The sequence below is a fragment of the Sphaerodactylus townsendi genome, linkage group LG09 (assembly GCF_021028975.2).
Source record: "Sphaerodactylus townsendi isolate TG3544 linkage group LG09, MPM_Stown_v2.3, whole genome shotgun sequence".
Lineage (NCBI taxonomy): Eukaryota > Metazoa > Chordata > Lepidosauria > Squamata > Sphaerodactylidae > Sphaerodactylus > Sphaerodactylus townsendi.
Window position 1 is genome coordinate 62395426 of NC_059433.1, and position 19194 is coordinate 62414619.

General features: G+C 40.5%; 1 protein-coding gene across 7 annotated transcripts in view; it reads right to left on the reverse strand.

Annotated features, from left to right (window-relative positions):
• STAU2 (staufen double-stranded RNA binding protein 2) overlaps nucleotides 1-19194 on the reverse strand; it is a 180720-nt gene that overhangs the window by 119252 nt on the left and 42274 nt on the right. For all 7 annotated transcript variants that reach the window (XM_048507529.1, XM_048507533.1, XM_048507531.1 and 4 more), the window contains exons 9-11: nucleotides 12085-12222; nucleotides 4258-4389; nucleotides 917-977 (exon numbers count right to left, since the gene is read on the reverse strand). In XM_048507529.1, the coding sequence (XP_048363486.1) occupies nucleotides 917-977; nucleotides 4258-4389; nucleotides 12085-12222 (331 nt within the window). The remainder of the gene's footprint in view (nucleotides 1-916; nucleotides 978-4257; nucleotides 4390-12084; nucleotides 12223-19194) is intronic.

The following is a 19194-nucleotide window of genomic DNA, read 5'->3' on the forward strand; positions in this document are numbered from 1 at the left end:
CTACAAAGCAAATGCCAAAAGTCACTGAATATGTAGTGAATCAAATAATATATTTCAAAACAAAGGAATTACCCAGCAGATGCACCATTAAGTAAGTATCGTAAGCTAGAAGCATGTACATTAGTGATACTCAGTGGCTCAGGAGCCTCGTCTAACTCTTTGGCATTTCAACTAAGCACTGTTCCCCACTGAGGCATCCACCCCCTTTCCCAGAAAACTGGCCCAGGCCAATGCCCAATAAGACTTGTTATTAGCAGGTGGTTTTCATCTTGGAATAGACACTATTGGAGGGCTGGAGGACAGGTAAGCTGTCAGCTTCCCTCATCTGTGGTCTTTGTGCCATGTATGAAGGTGGGAGTCTAGCTGCTCCAACAAATCCCCACTCTTCTCCACAGACTGTGTATTTTCAAGTCAGCAGCTGGCTGCCAGAAGGAGAGTAAGCTGGTCACACAGAAGAGTCAGTTAAAGCACCATCAGTCTACTAGACAAAGAGTAAACGAGCCACAGTGGGGAAATGATGGTTTTGGTCCTCTTTCTTCATGGTCAGCTTGCTTTCCTCTGGATGTCTTGACACACTCTTGCTTAACCTGCTGTGTATAAAGCAGGCAGGCAGAAACAGAAGTCCTTCCCTCATTCCAAGAATACTACGTTCACAGTATAGCTGCTATTAATATGTGTTCGTTTGGTGGAGTGGCATTAAGGGCATACAATAAACATTTGGTTCTTTTGGTTGATGGGAAAGTGGTTCTCCAAGAGCAGCCGAGTGACTACCACTGATGTAAACTGATAAAACAGATACATATCCAGAAATTTAACACATGCCCATCTGATTCTGCAGGAATAATTTAAAAATTAACAGTCAGATTAACCACACAGGGAATGGAAAAGAAATAAACAACATGGAAGTTGAACTTACTGTTACTTGCTGGTTCAGGGTATCCAACATTTTGTCCGTTCCATCCCTTAATCTCTCCTGGCTGACAAAAATAAAATAAGAATACAAGAGGCAGCATGCTATAAGACATACAAATGCTACGGAATTGCTTGTGAGGATTAGAATGGTCAATGCTTGCAAGAAATTCACTAAATAAATTTGTTCCGAAAGCTCTTACAGATTGTACCTTCCACAAGTATTCAAGGACTAGTCTGGCTTTGCTTAAATACCAACTTTTAGCAGAATTCCATGCAACATTAAAATGGTGTAGTTCCGAACTTGCAGGTGGATGATGACAGTTCTGTTATCCCTCAGCACGTCTCCCTGAATTTCCCCCAAAGCAGTTAAAAGTACTACATCTGCCATGAATTAACCTTTGTTGGAATGAATGAGCAGTGCGTTCCCAACAATGAACCAGAAAAAGGGAAGGGCTTTGGCAGATGTAGTCCAGGGGTGCCATTTCTCATGTACAAAGGGGCTGACAGGACTACAACTCCCAGACTCCTTCTCATGCAGCCAGTAACATTTCCTAAAGCTCTGAGGTCCTTGCAGGGCTATTCTATTCCTTACTTGAGCCAACTCTACAGTAGGGTTCCTCACACAGCTGTCCTATTCCTTGCCTGAGCCAACTCTTGAGTAAGTCGGCAGCAAGAAGGCCATTGCTTTCACATCCTGCATGTGAGCTCCCAAAGGTATCTGGTGGGCCACTGCGAGTAGCAGAGTGCTGGACTAGATGGACTGGTCTGATCCAGCAGGCTCTTTCTTATGTTCTTCTTATGTTCTTAAGCCCAGCTTTAGCGGCCAGCACTAAACAGGCCACCCCACCTCAGGCTGTTTGGGGAAGAGGGGAAGTCCTAATTGCACCTGGAATGGATCCAGCTGAGGTGGTCAGAACGGGGCTGTGTGGGCAGGCCTCACCATGTCCACCCAGAGAACTCCAAACAAGCTACCAAGAATTGGGCTGGCAGGGAAGAGACGGAGAGTAAGAGTAGGGGCAGAAAGCAAGTGAGTGCTGGGGAGAGGCAGAAAGATAAAGAGAGAGCTAGGGTAGGTGGCCAGAAAGACAGAATGAAAGTTGGGATAGGGTGGCAGAAACATAGACAAATTACACACTGCTGCTGTGTGGCACAGTGAGTAAACGTTTACTTCACAATAGAGATTTTTGTACAGACATGCTCACACTTACGGTGCCACTGATTCTGGAAGCCCTGAGGTTAGTGGGAGCAGGGAAACCCTGATGTTTTCCCTAGCTTTGGGATTTTGCTCCTTCTGCATTGCTCCCGCATCCAAGTAAAAAATTAAGATAGCCATTTTTGGTTTTTCATAGCCCTTTAAAGTATTATTGATAGTTCTTATATCAATACTGTGCAGCTGATACCATTCTTTTTGGTTTTTAGGGAAATGCCAGCTGTCAATCATGCCCAACTCCTCACATGCAATCTTCATTCTTGTTTTGGACGGGGGAACAATCTGGAAGCGGGGGCAGACAAGCCACACAAGCTGCAGGCACACCAGGAATTTTGTCCCTTGGTGATTTTTTTCTTTGTACACTATAAGCCAGAGTATCTGATGTAGAAAGCCCTGTATGTAACTTTGTGTGCCCCTCCCTGGGCTATTCCTCAATCACCAACAAAATCATGAAGGCGGGTTTTTTAGATTTCATTTTTGTGCTTGAACAGAAGTGGGGGGGGGGGGGCAGAACTAGGTAGGGACTAGTACCCAAACAGAGCATTCTACAACAAAGAAGGTCCAGCATGTGGTGGATTAATATACAGTTCTACTTTAATCTTCTGTGGAAAAGAGTCTAGGCTAAAAAAAAATTCTATACTTAGGCTCTAACTAAAAGATTTCATCATTTAAATGGTTTGTAGTTTGCTTTTGGCCATTAATTCTGCATTTAGGGGTTCAGGGTTTTTAAAATGCTGTTACAATGTTCTCGCTTATTTTAATAGTCCTGGCTTGATTTTTAGAATGGCTTGTTATAAGGTTACTGATGTGTTTTTTAATGGCTTTGGTTTTTTATGGTTTTATTTCATTGTTTTATTATCTTAGTTGTAAATTGCCTTGAGCTCTGAAGAGATAGCAATGGAATTTTCAGAATAAGTGAATAAATACATTCAACCTCTACTTTTCCTATGCCTCAAATAGCAAAAACCTATGATACATGTGTTAAGGTAGCACAGGTCACAACAACTGTACTGGATATAGTTGCAATTTGACTTGTGGAGTATGATGAATCAACTTATTCTTTTACAATTCATAAATATACCAAAGAGTACAATTTGATATGCTAGACAGCAATGACCTCCATGTTGTTAAAGCAACAAATATATTTAGATTAAAGAAGAAATAAGTACTCCACATATTTCAATTTTCAAATTGTTGTGGGTTTTTCAGGCTATGTGGCCATGGTGTGGTAGTTTTTGCTTCTAACATTTTGCCTCTATCTATGCCATGTCAGAGTGACATGTATTTCTTTCCATGGCACATCTCACCATCACATGCCTCTGAAGATGCCAGCCATAGATAGGGCAAAATGCTAGAAGCAAAAACTACCAGCCATGGCCACACAGCCCAGAAAACCCAAAACAGCCAATTGATTCTGGCCATGAAAGCCCAATGATTTCAATTTTCCTTCATATTTCCCTTTTTCCCCAGGGAAAAGGCCATTTTTAATGGTTTCTAATATTTCCGGAAACTGCTTCCCTTATGTGAGCCTTGATTTTTTATACTTGTTTGTATCTGTTGTAGTACTTTGTTCTGGTTTCAAAAATATAAGCATCTTAGATAAAGTTCAGGTGTTAGAATGACAAAAAATGTACTAAAGATGAAGATAAGGTGAAGGCTAGTCACTGCTTTTTTCAAAGCCGGATATGAAAATACAAGCTTTTTGATACAAAATGTTAATTAATGTTAGTATTTCTGACTTCTAAGACATATAGTCCTGAAGAGCAAAAAAAATGATAGTATTATCAATAGGCACTATGTTCACAAATACAGTAACAGATTTTTTTTTCAGAAAGCATTTTTCTACAATTGAATTTATTTGATCTGCTGGGAACAAAATTTCTTTCATTGTCACACTTGAATAGCATAGCCCTTTTGACCAGACCCCTTTAGAGAACTGCAAATAAGAGTTGACCATAGCCCCAACAACCTGTGAGGAACTGCACTGACAGCACTGGGACTTATCTGGGTCTTCAGATGCTCAGGAAAAAGACAGGCATGTAAATATTTTCAATAAATATATGCAAAGTTCTGCAAAAAGCAATGCATCGAGATGACATGAAAAATATCCCTCCACTACCAGGACAACATTTTACCTTTTCTGCTTGTTCCTGAAGTGGCAAAGAAGCCTTGTAGCCAAGCTGTAGTAACATGGCTTCCGCAGCATTTCTTTTTGCTATTTTCTTGTTGGGGCCTGTTCCAGTGGTAATGTCATTGCCCACGTTGACCTGGCCAAACACAACAAAAGTATGAGTCATAATGTTTGACCCTCTAGCATTGCCATCCTAATCAGTTACATTCTTCTAAGTCTACTGGCTGCGATGGACTCAAAATGGTTAAGTATTTGGCCTTTTGCTGCTGAGTCACAAAAAGCCTGTGGAATTTTCTTTCATGTTTTACATCTAGAGCCATGCTTATGCTTTACCTGTAATTGCATATAAAAGACATTCAGGTTTTGAATTCCCACACCACCACAGAAATTTGCTGGGTGACCATGGGACGGTCCCGCACTCTCAGCCTAACCAACCTGCCAGGGTGGTCATGAGGATACAATGGAGAAGGGGATAATGTTGAAAATACCACAGGGGGGTAACAGTCAGATATAAATAAGGCAAATAAATAAAAATAAAATAATTAACACCTTTTCATCCAAATCCCAACCATTGCCCTCCAGCACTTTAATTTCAAGATGAATGGTTAACACAACTTAGACTTTTTTTCAAGTAGCAGCCACAACATGTACATTTGGGTGTAAATTTTATTCTGACGAAACCTTTGAAAAAGTTCCTGAAGACTTTGATACCTTAAACACCTTTCTTCTTTGCACATATTCATAGATATTGATTTCAGTTATCCAGAACTATCATTTCTTTCTTTCCTTTTTCCAACAGAAATGCAACTTTGCTTAGCAAATTAGGAATGAACAAAAATAAAATCAATTCTATTCAAAACCTATTCAATGCTGCTGCTTGTCTTATCTGTTCACTTTAAAAAGTAGAATTCCCACAAAAAGTTATAGCAAGGCTTTGCAATTAGCCATGGAGCTTGAATGTCTCTTTCCAGTTCAAAACCATTATGTACCGTATATACTTGTGTATAAGTCGACCTGCATATAAGGCGAGGCACCTAATTTTACCACAAAAAACTGGGAAAACTTATTGACTCATGTATAAGTCGAGGGTGGGAAATGCAGCAGCTACTGGTCAATTTCAAAAATAAAAATAGATACCAATAAAATTACATTAATTGAGGCATCAGTAGGTTAAATGTTTTTGAATATTTATTTCAAACTAAAACAGTAAACTAGCTCCGTAAGTGGAAAAGAGGGTCAACAAGAATAATATGGTATCAACAATAACTTTAAAAGTACAAGAAGAAGAAGAAGAAGAAGAGGAGGAGGAGGAGGAGGAGGAGTTTGGATTTATATCCCCCCTTTCTCTCCTGTAGGAGACTCAAAGGGGCTTACAATCTCTTTGCCCCTCTTCGCTCACAACAAACACCCTGTGTGGTGGGTGGGGCTGAAAGAGCTCCGAAAAACTGTGACTAGCCCAAGGTCACCCAGCTGGCATGTGTGGGAGTGTACAGGCTAACCTGAATTCCTCAGATAAGCCTCCACAACTCAAGCGGCAGAGCTGGGAATCAAACCCAGATACTCCAGATCAGAGTGCACCTGCTCTTAGCCACTGCTCTTAGCCACTACGCCACTGCTGCTCTTTCATGAAGCCTGTATATTATAGCAAAACAATTATCTCATTTGGACAAGGGACTCCTGAGTTCATAAGAACATAAGAACAAGCCAGCTGGATCAGACCAGAGTCCATCTAGTCTAGCTCTCTGCTACTCGCAGTGGCCCACCAAGTGCCTTTGGGAGCTCACATGTAGGATGTGAAAGCAATGGCCTTCTGTGGCTGTTGCTCCTGATCACCTGGTCTGTTAAGGCATTTGAAATCTCAGATCAAAGAGGATCAAGATTGGTAGCCATAAATCGACTTCTCCTCCATAAATCTGTCCAAGCCCCTTTTAAAGCTATCCAGGTTAGTGGCCATCACCACCTCCTCTGGCAGCATATTCCAAACACCAATCACACGTTGCGTGAAGAAGTGTTTCCTTTTATTAGTCCTAATTCTTCCCCCCAGCATTTTCAATGAATGCCCCCTGGTTCTAGTATTGTGAGAAAGAGAGAAAAACTTCTCTCTGTCAACATTTTCTACCCCATGCATAATTTTATAGACTTCAATCATATCCCCCCTCAGTCGTCTCCTCTCCAAACTAAAGAGTCCCAAACGCTGCAGCCTCTCCTCATAGGGAAGGTGCTCCAGTCCCTCAATCATCCTTGTTGCCCTTCTCTGCACTTTTTCTATCTCCTCGATATCCTTTTTGAGATGCGGCGACCAGAACTGGACACAGTACTCCAAGTGCGGTCGCTTTATATAAGGGCATGACAATTTTTGCAGTTTTATTCTCAATTCCTTTCCTAATGATCCCCAGCATAGAGTTTGCCTTTTTCACAGCTGCCATGAATTGAGTTGACGTTCCCATGGAACTATCAACTAAGATGCCCAAATCCCTTTCCTGGTCTGTGACTGATAGCACTGACCCTTGTAGCTGGTATGTGAAGTTTGGATTTTTTGCCCCTATGTGCATCACTTTGCATTTTGCTACATTGAACTGCATTTGCCATTTCTGAGCCCACTCACCTAATTTATCAAGGTCCGCTTGGAGCTCTTCGCAATCCTTTGTGGTTCTCACCACCCTACATAATTTGGTATCATCTGCAAACTTGGCCACCACGCTACCCACCCCTACTTCCAGGTCATTTATGAATAGGTTAAAGAGCACTGGTCCCAAAACGGATCCTTGGGGGACACCACTCCCGACATCTCTCCATTGTGAGAACTTCCCATTTACACCCACTCTTTGTTTCCTGTTTCTCAACCAGTTTTTAATCCATAGGAGGACTTCCCCTCTTATTCCTTCATTGCTGAATTTTCTCAATAGTCTCTGGTGAGGAACTTTGTCAAAAGCCTTTTGGAAATCCAAGTAGACAATGTCCACTGGTTCCCGCTTATCCACATGCCTGTTTACACCCTCAAAGAACTCTAGTAAGTTTGTAAGACAGGATTTGCCTCTGCAAAAGCCATGCTGACTCTTTTTCAGCAGGTCTTGCTTTTCTACATGTTTTATAATTTTATCTTTAATTATAGATTCTACTAATTTACCAGGAACAGATGTCAAACTGACTGGCCTGTAATTTCCCGGGTCCCCCCTAGATCCTTTCTTAAAAATTGGTGTGACATTAGCCATCTTCTAGTCTTCAGGGATGGAGCCTGATTTCAGGGATAAGTTGCATATTAATGTGAGAACATCAGCAATTTCATGCTGGAGCTCTTTAAGAACTCTTGGGTGAATGCGATCTGGGCCTGGGGATTTGGTAGCATTTAGTTTATCAATGGCTGCCAGAACTTCTTCCTTGTCTACCACTATCTTCGCTAGTTCCTTGGATTCGCCTCCCAAGAAGCATGGTTCAGGTGCAGGAATTTTCCTCACCTCCTCTTGGGTGAAGACGGATGCAAAGAATTCATTCAGCTTCTCTGCAATCTCCCTGTCATCTTTTAGCACATCCTTTGTTCCTTTGTCATCTAACGGGCCTACCGCTTCCCTAGCTGGCTTCCTACTTTTGATATACGTGAAGAACTGTTTGTTGCTGGTCTTGATGTTCGCAGCCATGCGTTTCTCATAATCCTTTTTTGCCTCCCTTACAGCTAACTTGCTTCTCTTTTGCCACCATTTGTGTTCCCTCTCATATTCTTCATCAGTCAAACTGGACTTCCATTTTCTAAAAGACATTTTCTTTTTTCTGATAATTTCCTCAACCTCTCTTGTTAACCATGGTGGCTTTCTTTTGGACTGGGTGCTGCCTTTCCTAACCTGCGGAACACATTCCAGCTGAGCTTTTATTACTGTGTTTTTAAATAACCTCCAAGCATCTTGGACAGTTTTGACTCTCTTGATTTTCCCTTTCAGCTTCCTGCACACTATCCCCCTCATCTTTGAGAAATTTCCCTTTCTGAAGGCGAATGTAACTACATTAGTATATATAAATAAATAAAAAAAATAAAAAGTAGTTGTCACTTGTTCGCATGCAGTGATACTGAATCTGACAGCATTGTGGTCGCTGTTCCCTATCGGCTCAACAACACTGACTTCCTGCACCAGGTCCTGGGTCCCACATAGAATTAGATCTAGGATCACCTCTCCTCTGGTTGGTTCCACAACCATCTGTTCTGAGTCACAGTCATTTAGCATATCCAGGAATGCTCTCTCTTTACTATGACCTGAACATGCATTTTTCCAGTTTATATGGGGATAGTTAAAATCACCCATTACCACTACATTTTTGTTTTTGTTGGCCTCTCTAATTCAAATCTACAAATGATCTCAGTGTAATATCCCTAGTTAAGGCAACAAAACTAATATGTATTTCTTTCACACATTTGTTTAGAACTTATTTGAATTTGTCGGTTGTTTCCCAAAGTACACACTGAATGAACATATAAGCAAGTCTCTTCTTTATAAGAAAATCCACACATTTAAATTTACTTTTCTATTTTGTTATGTAAGTAATATATGTACCATATGGAATGGTAAAAGTACATTGCAACATAATTCTCTAATCATTTTTAAAGAATGTGAAAGAAAATTAAAATGCTATGATTAAGTGAAATTGATTGTACAATGCTATTGTCTAAACTGCTATTTCTCAGACCTGTAAAACTGGCTTAGGTATTATTGTAACATCTATCAAGGATTAAAGATCTAACTACAAAGAAAAAGCTTTCTGAAATTAACTCTGGGAACAGAACACCTACTAATGTCATCAGAGGTTTTCTTCTGTTTATTTAACAGTCAGCGTAAGTAACTGGATCCATTTCATCACATCTAAACTAGCTCTTTGTGTGACAGATAAAAATGAACATATTATCTCTGGATACTTTACTTCAACATTCAATTAAAATAAATGAAAACACAGTTTAAGACCTTTATACAAAAGATATTTCACTTTTTGAAGGCCATATATCTACTGGGAATTCAGAAAGACAGTATGATATGATTTTTAATGTGAAACTTTTGAAATATTACAGCATGTTATATAAACTATGACAGCTACAAACAACTGACCTAAAATCAATGAACACAGTATAATCAAACAAATATTAATTTAATTTATGATTTCATTTGCTTTTTGATTAGATGCTCCAAAGTAGTTCACATTTATAAAATGCAAGATTCAATTTTTTAAAAGAAAAACAAATTCAAACTTAAGCACTTTGACGTCCAATTGCTTAATCACATCATAACTAATTAAATTAACAGGGCTCATCTATGGCTGGATCATGTCGTTTCAAAGGAACAAAATAATTTGCAACATCCAATAATTTTTTTCTGTGACAATAAAATAGTCAACAACAACCTTTTGTTAAAACATAATAATTGTTTGATCAGACAAAATTTTGGCCAGTTTGATCTGAAAGTTTTTCTATCCATGTTATTCGTTAAACTCTAGAATACCGAATTTTTTAATTGATTTTTTAAATTTTCTAGTGCTAGACATCATTTTGTTTGGGTGCTGTTAGGAAGAAAAATATTAGTTTGTAATAAAAAATATTATTTTGAAATTTTAAGTCTAATCTCCATAGAGCTAAGCCTGGGTCCATGGGCACTGGATAGATATATAAGTGTATAGATTTCAGTAAACATTTCATTCCATGTTGTTTGTACATAAGAGAACTTCTACCACAAGTGACAAAATGGTCCCACTTGACTGAAACCTTTCCAAAAATTTAATTTTATACACATACACAACCCCAACCTTTCCAACAGTTTGGAGAAGTTGGTTTTATATATCTAGCATAGCATTATGCATTCTCTATGGATGTTTGGCACTGAGCTTTTTTGCTGAAGTCGATGTAATATGGCATAATGCTGGTTTCCATATGTTGTTTGGAAATCTGTCACAATTACTTAATTCAGGATCCTGTGCTCTTTTAAAAGACTGCCAAATAAGTTATGAATTACTATATTAGCCTTTTTGCTTTGGAGGTTTGCAACTGTATATGCAATTTAACTTTGATAAACTGGTTTTTGAATTCAGGGTTGAACAAACATATACTTTCTTGCATTGAAGTCACAATTTAATATACTTGGAAACAGTTTCCCATTTAAAAAGAAATCACGATGATTTTTTTTCAGAAAGGCAAGGTAAAATGTTATTGTATAACAGGTTGCGTATTACTATGCTTTTCAAGGACCTTAACATATAAAAACAATAAACAATAAGAAGACGATCAAAACTAGAAGAAAACAGAACTCTGAAGATCTGCCCTGGCACAATTATGAAACAACTTCCTGACCTGTGGCTCTAGTCTTTCCAATGAAATTAAAAAGGATTCACTTCTGAGCAAATTATTTAAGAGTGGGGATTAAGCATTTGGAAAAGCCAATTATTTGTACTGAAGTGTTTTTATAAGTATATTAAGGTTGGCTTGTAAAAACATACCTATTTAACAAGGGCAGCATAAACTTAACAAGCACAAATAATAAATGAAGACTATGAGGGCGAAGTTGCAAATTAAACAGTTTAGGTCTAATATAATAAAGGAAAAATAAAACAAGTAAAATGTTGGAATATTAGTAAAGAAACACAAACTATTTCAAAGTTCGGTAATTACATGTAGGATTGGCTCACTGGCCTTCTACAGTTTTGAATTCTTTTCTATGAAAGCCACAAAGCCATCTCTATTTATTTTACCAAATTTATACTCTGCCTTTCTGCCTTCATAAGAGCTGGCAAGGCAGCTAACAGTTAAAACATACGTAATGCAAATCATATAAAAAAATAAAAACAGTAAAAGCAACAAAAACACATAATTAAAACAATTAAAACCGGAGCTAAAATACATACAGAAACATAAAAACAAAAATTAAAATACTGTGCAGAATGGAAGGATCTCTAATACACTAGAGAAAATATTGATAGTGCAACAGACTTCTTAATCGAGAATAAGATTAACATATAGCATTAATAGTTACATCAGCTCAGAACAGAGAGAGAGAGAGAATGAGAGAGAGAGAGGAAGGGGGAATCTGCTACTGCACTGCAAATGGGAGAGTATCTACAGCTGAAGAATTGGGTACTTTCCCTTTGTGATATTTGAATATCAGCTCAGGAAGTGAAAATGTTTAACCTCTGCTAATATCATTTGTTTCTTCAACATGCTTTAACACCACAAAAAGTCAAATGGGTAATCAGAAGCATTAAAGGCACTGATGACTATAATCTTTGTATTATAAACACAAAGTTGGACACTCTGGCTCTTTCCGCATAAGTGGAATAGAGCGCCTCAGGGACAGCAAAAACGCCATCCCTGGGGAGGGGTTCGCATGGCCGGCACTGCCTCACCACCCCCAAGCAGCGTAAAGCAGCATCTTCCAACGTCTTTCGGAAGCAGCGTCTTCCAACGGCAGCAGCTGGAAGGCGCCATTTCCCCCCCACCATCCCTGAACACTGTACCTCGTCGCCTGGCTTCCGATGCGTCGTAGAGCCTCCGCTCCAGCCTGCGGGAGGGTGTCCCCTGGCCTCTGCGACACGCCGGAAGCCAGGCGACGAGGTACAGTGTTCAGGGACAGCGCAGCCTGTGCGAAGGCTGAACCGCCACCTGCACCCCTACCGGGACCATCCATGCGAATGGTCCCGGGGGGTGCGTCGGCATTGTTTATGCCGACACCCCCCCGCTCGCGCCCATGCGGAAAGGGCCTAAGGTGCCCTTTCAAAATCATCCATTCTCTGGATCCAAATAATGTTTTCTCCCATTTGGTTAGAAAAAAATAAAAGTCCTTCATCAAAATATAATAGCTGAACATACCTGCATAACAAACTCCCGGTGACGAGGTATCCCTCTTTCTGAAAGAAGAAGATATTCTGGCTCCTTCTCCTTTTTGGCTTGCTGAATCTGAGCCAGCCGACTAATAGGGTTCATTCCTTGACCATATTCTGGTCCAGTCTAAAGCAAATTAAAAAATAAAATCCGGTTGTTTTCTCTGGCACCTATAATAAAGTCTAGTGCAAAGTTTATTATTTTAATGATTTTTCTGTCAGACATGTCATTAATTTTTAATGCACATGGGCTGACTCCTGAAGAGATTCCCATAAATGTCTTCACATAAAAATATACAACAGAAGGAGTCAAATTATTTATTTTACACGAGGACTTCCCTTTCAACTAGATCCATTCAGGATGGAATACCCTCTCGCTGTTAGGATGAATAACACTGCATGAATAACAGCCCACTCTACAACTTCACACATATGCAAGATAATCTTATGGGGAGCGGAAGCTTTTTGTGGAAAAACTTTAGAATGGACTGATTGAGTTCTTTAAGGCAAAATAGCAAGATGAAGAAAACAGTGCTTTCCATCTCCTAATGACAGAGATGGATGATCAGGATTATCACATAAGTCACTTTGTGACAGGGGAGGGGGAGCAAGGCAAGGGGAATTTTCAAGATTTCCGCATACATTTCTTAGTGAGCAACTCTCTTGTATTATATTTCCCCCAAGTATTGTGGGCTGTGAACCCACAAAATAATACAGTGCCAAAGAAGATAACAGAGGGGTACAAGAGAAAGGCACAAGCAGGATCAAAAAGCAGCTTAGGCACAAAAGACATGTGGGTGCCTGCACAGAAACCTCAAAGAAAACATGAAATCTAAGCAGATCTGTAAAGGGGCTTTGATTTTAAAAGTGGAGAAGAAACAATACAAAACCCCCAAACTTCCCCAGCAGTTTCAGTTTATAATGCAGCCTTTATACTACCTGCTCAGAGGTGAACAGTATAGGGCTCCTTGGCTCTCCAATGGCACAATTTCATATCTACTTACCGGCCAGTATTAAGTGCAGAAATGCTGGAAAGAATAGGCTTTAACATATTTTTTCTGTCTACAACTACCTCTCCTTTATTTTGTAACATAGCCTGATGAAGAGTTTGTAAAAGTATTACACAAATAGTACTTTGTTCTGGATTTGATTTTGGACCAGAGCAGCTGCAAACTACTTTTGTCTCCTTTAAGGCACAGGTGTCAAACTCGCGGCCCTCCAGATGTTATGGACTACAGTTCTCGTCATCCCCTGCCAGCATGGTGCCAGTAGGGGATGATGGGAACCAAGGATGTAGGTAAGGGGGGGTTCTCAGGTTCAACCCCCCCATTCATGTCCGAAGCTCCACCCCTCCGTTTGTGGATTTTTAAAACATTTAAAATATTTCTTTTTGTTTTTGGCCTGCAGGGGGCGCATTGTTTGGGCTAGCAGCACCAAACTTTCAGGGATTGTTTGGGGAACTCTCCTGATGATACTACCTGGGTTTGGTGAGGTTTGGTCCAGGGGGTCCAAAGTTATGGACTCCCAAAGGGGTGTCCCCATCCTCCATTGTTTCCAATGGGAGCTAATAGAAGATGGGGGCTACACCTTTGAGGGTGCATAACTTTGGACAACCTGACCAAAACTTCACCAAACCTGGGAGGTATCATCAGGAGAGTCTCCTAAAGATACCCTGAAAATTTGGTGCTTCTAGATTAACAATTGCACCCCTGACAGCAGGAACCCCCAAATTTCCCCAGATTCTCCTTTGAAATCCACCCCCTTCAGCATGGATTTAAAGGGAGAATCTGAGGTCCTCAGTTTAGAAGAAGAAGAGTTTGTATTTATATCCCTCCTTTCTCTCCTGTAGGAGATTCAAAGGAGCTTACAATCTCCTTGCCCTTCCTCCCTCACAACAAACACCCTGTGAGGTGGGTGGGGCTGAGAGAGCTTCGAAAAGCTGTGACTAGCCCAAGGTCACTCAGCTGACGTGTGTGGGAGTGCACAGGCTAATCTGAACTCCCCAGATAAGCCTCCACAGCTCAAGTGGCAGAACAGGGAATCAAACCCAGTTCTTCCAGATTAGAATGCACCTGCTCTTAACCACTATGCCACATTGAAAGTGATGCTGTTTCAAGGTGGTGGATAATCCCCCCCAAAACAGCATCACTTTCAATGTTGTTTACCTAGGGACCCCAGATTCTCCCTTTAAGGTGGATTTAAAAGGAGAATTTGGGCTCTCTAGTTTAAACACCATTGAAAGTGATCCAGCATCACAGCTGCCGCCCGGGGTGGGGGGTGGGGGGCAAAACTCAGATTTTGCACCGGGCTCCATTTTCCCTCTATGCCTCTGCCCAGAGGGGAGGGCAGAAGGAACTGCCGGCTGCCGGCTGGGAGCCCAGCTGGTTGGGGGCAGGGTAGGGCAGGGGAGTCTGCCATCCCCGGCCTCAGAGAGCTGCTTTTATAAGCGCTAGGCCAGGGGTGGAGCTTGGGGAGGCGTGACCATGCCCTAGGGGCGGGTGGGGGTGTGGCCCCCCCGAACCCCCCATAAAAAAATCTATACCTACGTCCCTGATGGGAACTGTAGTCCATAACATCTGGAGGGCCACAAGTTTGACACCTGTGCTCTAAGGCATCAGGGTCCGAAATATCTCACAGGTCTTTTCTGCTTGCACAGCTTACCAAAGATTTTTCCAGTGGTCAAACATTGCGTCTTGGAAAAATCTGTTTGAGATCATTCCACACACCTCCACTCCCTCAGTTGTTTTTCTCCTTGTCTCTTTGGTTGCATTTATTCTACACACTACTGCTGAAAACATATTATTTCTAATGGTGCTGGGATGTCATCCATGACGCATATGAACAACACTCCATGTTTTTTCTTTTATATAGTCGCTTCAGAGCTACACAATTCAAAAAATGTCTCAGGCTCCATTTCTACCACTGAGAACTACCCACACAAAATGGAAGCAAAAAATCCTCTACCCCACTACAGGAGCAGGTATTATTACCTGAAGGAACAGAAACACATAACCCCACACCACCATAAAAAACCCACATTCTTGTCCAAATTAAAGCAAAAGTAACTCATAATTGTTACTGCAGCAATTCTTTGTCAATCTCCTGCAAAAGAAACTTCTCGTCAATTTCACTCATTCTTAACTGAAGACACACTGTATTCTTTCACTTAATATCAGATGCTAATTCCACATGAAACTGACAAAGCTGGTATTATCAACCTAGCTTGTGTCTGTGCCCTAATATTACATCACTAATAAGATATGACAAAAGAGAGGGAGGAGAAAATGGCTGAAAGGGAGGTTGGGCGATTACACGGGGGCATGGATAAGGGCCAGGTGTTTGGTAGGTTGGAGAAATAAAGACTGGTTCAACAAGATCGCATGCTCAAAAGAATCTCGCTTGGAAAGGAAAAAAGTGGTTAAAAGTGCTCAGTGAAAGAATGGAGGAAAAATGGAAGGAAAACATTTCCAGAACAGGAAAAAAATGCAAAATTAAAAGAAAAAATATAGCATTTGGTGGCAAAATCATTGTATAGCACTCACGCAGTAAAAGCCATACTCCAATGCATCTTACACTAACAACAAACCTATTGTATATTCTGACCTACACATCCTATATAGAACGACAAAGTGTAGTTTCCAATCAATTTTCTATGTCTGCTTTCCACATTCAAAGGATTGTCATACATATCCTCCAGAATAAGTAGAGTTCTTGGTTTTTAAAATATTTTCAGTCCTCTTCTGTTCTGAATTGTACGAACAGCTTTGAACTGAGAATCTGCTTTTCAAAATGTTTCATCCACATAAAATAAATCCTCAACAAAATTCTGTGAGGTTGGCAGATTTTACTACACTGTTTGTGCAGATGGGAAAGGAGTAAGGTCATGGAGATTAGTTTCTTTAACATTATACAATGAGACAAGATTGAAAGATAGATCGACCTCCTTCCTGCCATCCTATATAAAACAACCCCATGATAAATTATGTGTAAGAAAAATGCTTACTTGGAGTAGATAGCTATCACAATTGATACTGTGGAAGTTTGCACTGGGAGTAACTTATACAGGAAGACCAAGGCACAAACTAATTTATTAGTTGTCACATGTGTTTGGTTCATGTGTCACAACAGAAAGCAATAATTTATAAGTGAAGTATAAATGAAGCTTGCATATGGAAGATATAAGAACTGATTTGCAAACTAGATAAGCAAAGTAGTTAAACTTAAGCCAGTTGCTCATTCAAAATTTGTTACAATTTGTTACAGCCCATGACATTAATAAATATTAAATAGTAAAAGAAACACGACACTAAAAGAGTTTCAGAAATACAATTAGATATACAATTCAAAACAAAACTTAAATGAAATTTAGCTAAAGCTGATTACCAGTGTATGAACCATAAGATTTAGATAAGGTATACATAATTATAAAGACTAGGAACTCTTCAAATATAAGATCTTAGGCTGTATGGTCAAAATAATCCATCCTTATACATAATTGCTTAAGAGATGGAATGTCCAATGATGAACCCCCAGCCAATGGGTGTCCAGGACTCATGAGGTGAGACCTGCAGACCCATTGGTGGCTGGCATTCCTCCCCACCAGCCTCTAGTGTATTAATATGCTACATTTATCAGAAACTACATCCAACACCGACACATTTCAGGATAGCTGCAGTGTTATCCTAAGGAGTTACATCCTTCTAAGCCCATTGACTTCACACTATTCAAGAAGCTCTGTTTGGGATGGCAGTGTTACTCTTGTTAACAAAACTGGCTTACATCCAAGGAATCCAGGCATAACTGTTTTTGCTGACTCTGGAGGAACCTGCTTTGCACTGTATTGCTGCTAGTGACTTAACAAGGTGCAAGGAAACATCACTCATGGTCAAATAGCTGTGACTGCTTTACTACATAATTATTATTAGCCCCCTCCCCAGCCAACTCCAATAAAATAAGATGTGGGAGGGGAGGGACACTGACAAAGCACATTGTGGAGATGAGAGGCTAAAGAGATTGCTTTTATGATGCTAAGCCTTAAGTGGTAATGTTTCACAAATTATATAGGGGGTGGCATATGGCTGACTTCCACAACACCTGAGTTTGATCAGATTTAGTGCAGATAGGTCCAACTCTGCCCCTTCCCCCACCCACCCTTTCAGCAGGAATTTCAGACAAATACACAAATCAGAACCAGCCCCTCTGCAATGAAGCTCGTGAATCCTAGAAGCAGCAATAAATCCACTGCCACCAGAAATAAACACTCCATTTAAGAAACTTGAGCTCATAGGAATTTAGAAGGCTCAGGGGAAAAAACTTCATTTAGAGCACCAGGAAGCACACTGATATCTTCTAACAGGAAAAAAAACCCATGGTGGGCGGGTTGCAATTCAACAAGCACTTATGGAGATAATAATTAAAAGGTAACTTGGGCATGGTGCTCCAATGGGTTCTTGAAAATCACAGAGAAACCAGACAACTTAGAAGGAGCAATTAATCAACACAGCAAGAAAGCCAAACAAAAATCCTGAAATTCATAGAAATTTGAACAAGTCTTTGGATTGACTAAGGAAAAACAAGAAAAGTAGAAGGCATTATATAGCTGGAGCTGGCTGGGGTCTGAAAGATCACAAGATTTCTACAGTGGATGCAATGGATTGGAGCTGCCAGAACTTGTTGACAAAATTAGATCACTACTCAATAGAATAATAGAATCATAGAGTTGGATGGGCCATACAGGCCATCTAGTCCAACCGCCTCCTTAATGCAGGATCAGCCTAAAGAATTCATGACAAATATTTGTTTAGCCACTGCTTGAAGACTGCCAGTAAAGGAGAGCTCACCACCTCCCTAAGCAGCTGATTCTACTGCTAAACTACTCGTAGGTTGATTATGCATAACATGTTTGCTGTGTGGTGGGGGAATGTCCATCACAGCAAGATTTCTTGCACAGATGTATTACTTCAAGCTCCACTTTTCACTTTTCATTCTCTCCATGGCAAGCGAGACATTTTCTAGTACAGTTTTAATGTTGCTTTGTGGCCAGAGCAGGCAGCTTTGCCAGTGAGCGCAGCTTTGCCCTGGACATGTTACCTCCACCCATAGCAGCCTTCCCACTCCCTCCCACTGCCATCCACACCTTGCCCCCATTCCATGTTGCTGGCTCCTTTAAGTGAAAGAAAAAAAAGTTAATTCTTCCTCTGCATTGATATATCATATTTTGACATAACAACAAGAACAACAACAACAAAAAGTGCTTGGAAACAACAAGTCTCTCTGTCCTCCGCCAGCCATTTTGCTCCTACAAATCAGCATCCTCCACTGGTTCTTCCCCTGCCACTTTGGCAGTTATTTCGAAGTGACCAGGGTTTCCTTCTGAGCTGGTTTCTGGTTTGGCCCTTTGAATTAGCCCTTCAAATGCCATTTTCATAGCCAGATGGGTCCAGCAGTGAGGAAAACGGCATGGCTGCAGCTAGTTTAACTTTTGTTGGATCCAAAAAGTATTGCTCAGTTTTGTCTATAAAGTTTATGAGGCCATAACAATCTAACTGGATGCAGCTGGACTTTTTTGTCTCAGCACTAGAGATCGGGGGGGTGGGGGGGGGTGGAGATGACAAAAATAGAACAAACAAAACTGCTCATTAGATGGGAGCCATAAAAGCAGCAACAATGAACAATGTAGAGATCTCATGAGAGGAACGCTGCCATTTTTCAGAACATTCTAGTGACACAGACTTTCCCGGGAGAGAACAGGATCAGAGGACACTATATTTTGGATTCTATAACAACCATACCTAACCAAACTACCACCTATCTTCCTAACTAGATCTCTTTTGTATCTTATTTTTTCATTGTGCAATATTTTGCTTAAAGCAAACAAGTGAAAAGTGCTCTTTAAGAAAACACTGCAGATTGTTCAACTTCTACTTTCTTACAGCCCTGAAATGTACAAAATTATGTTTGCCTTTAATCAAAGGCTCATTTCCAACTGACCGGGAGGGGAAAGGCAGGCCTCATTCTCTCTCAGTTGCAAAACTATCGCCGTCAAAAATAAGCCATTGGGCGAATGCTACATGTGACTGAAGTATAACATATAAGTGGT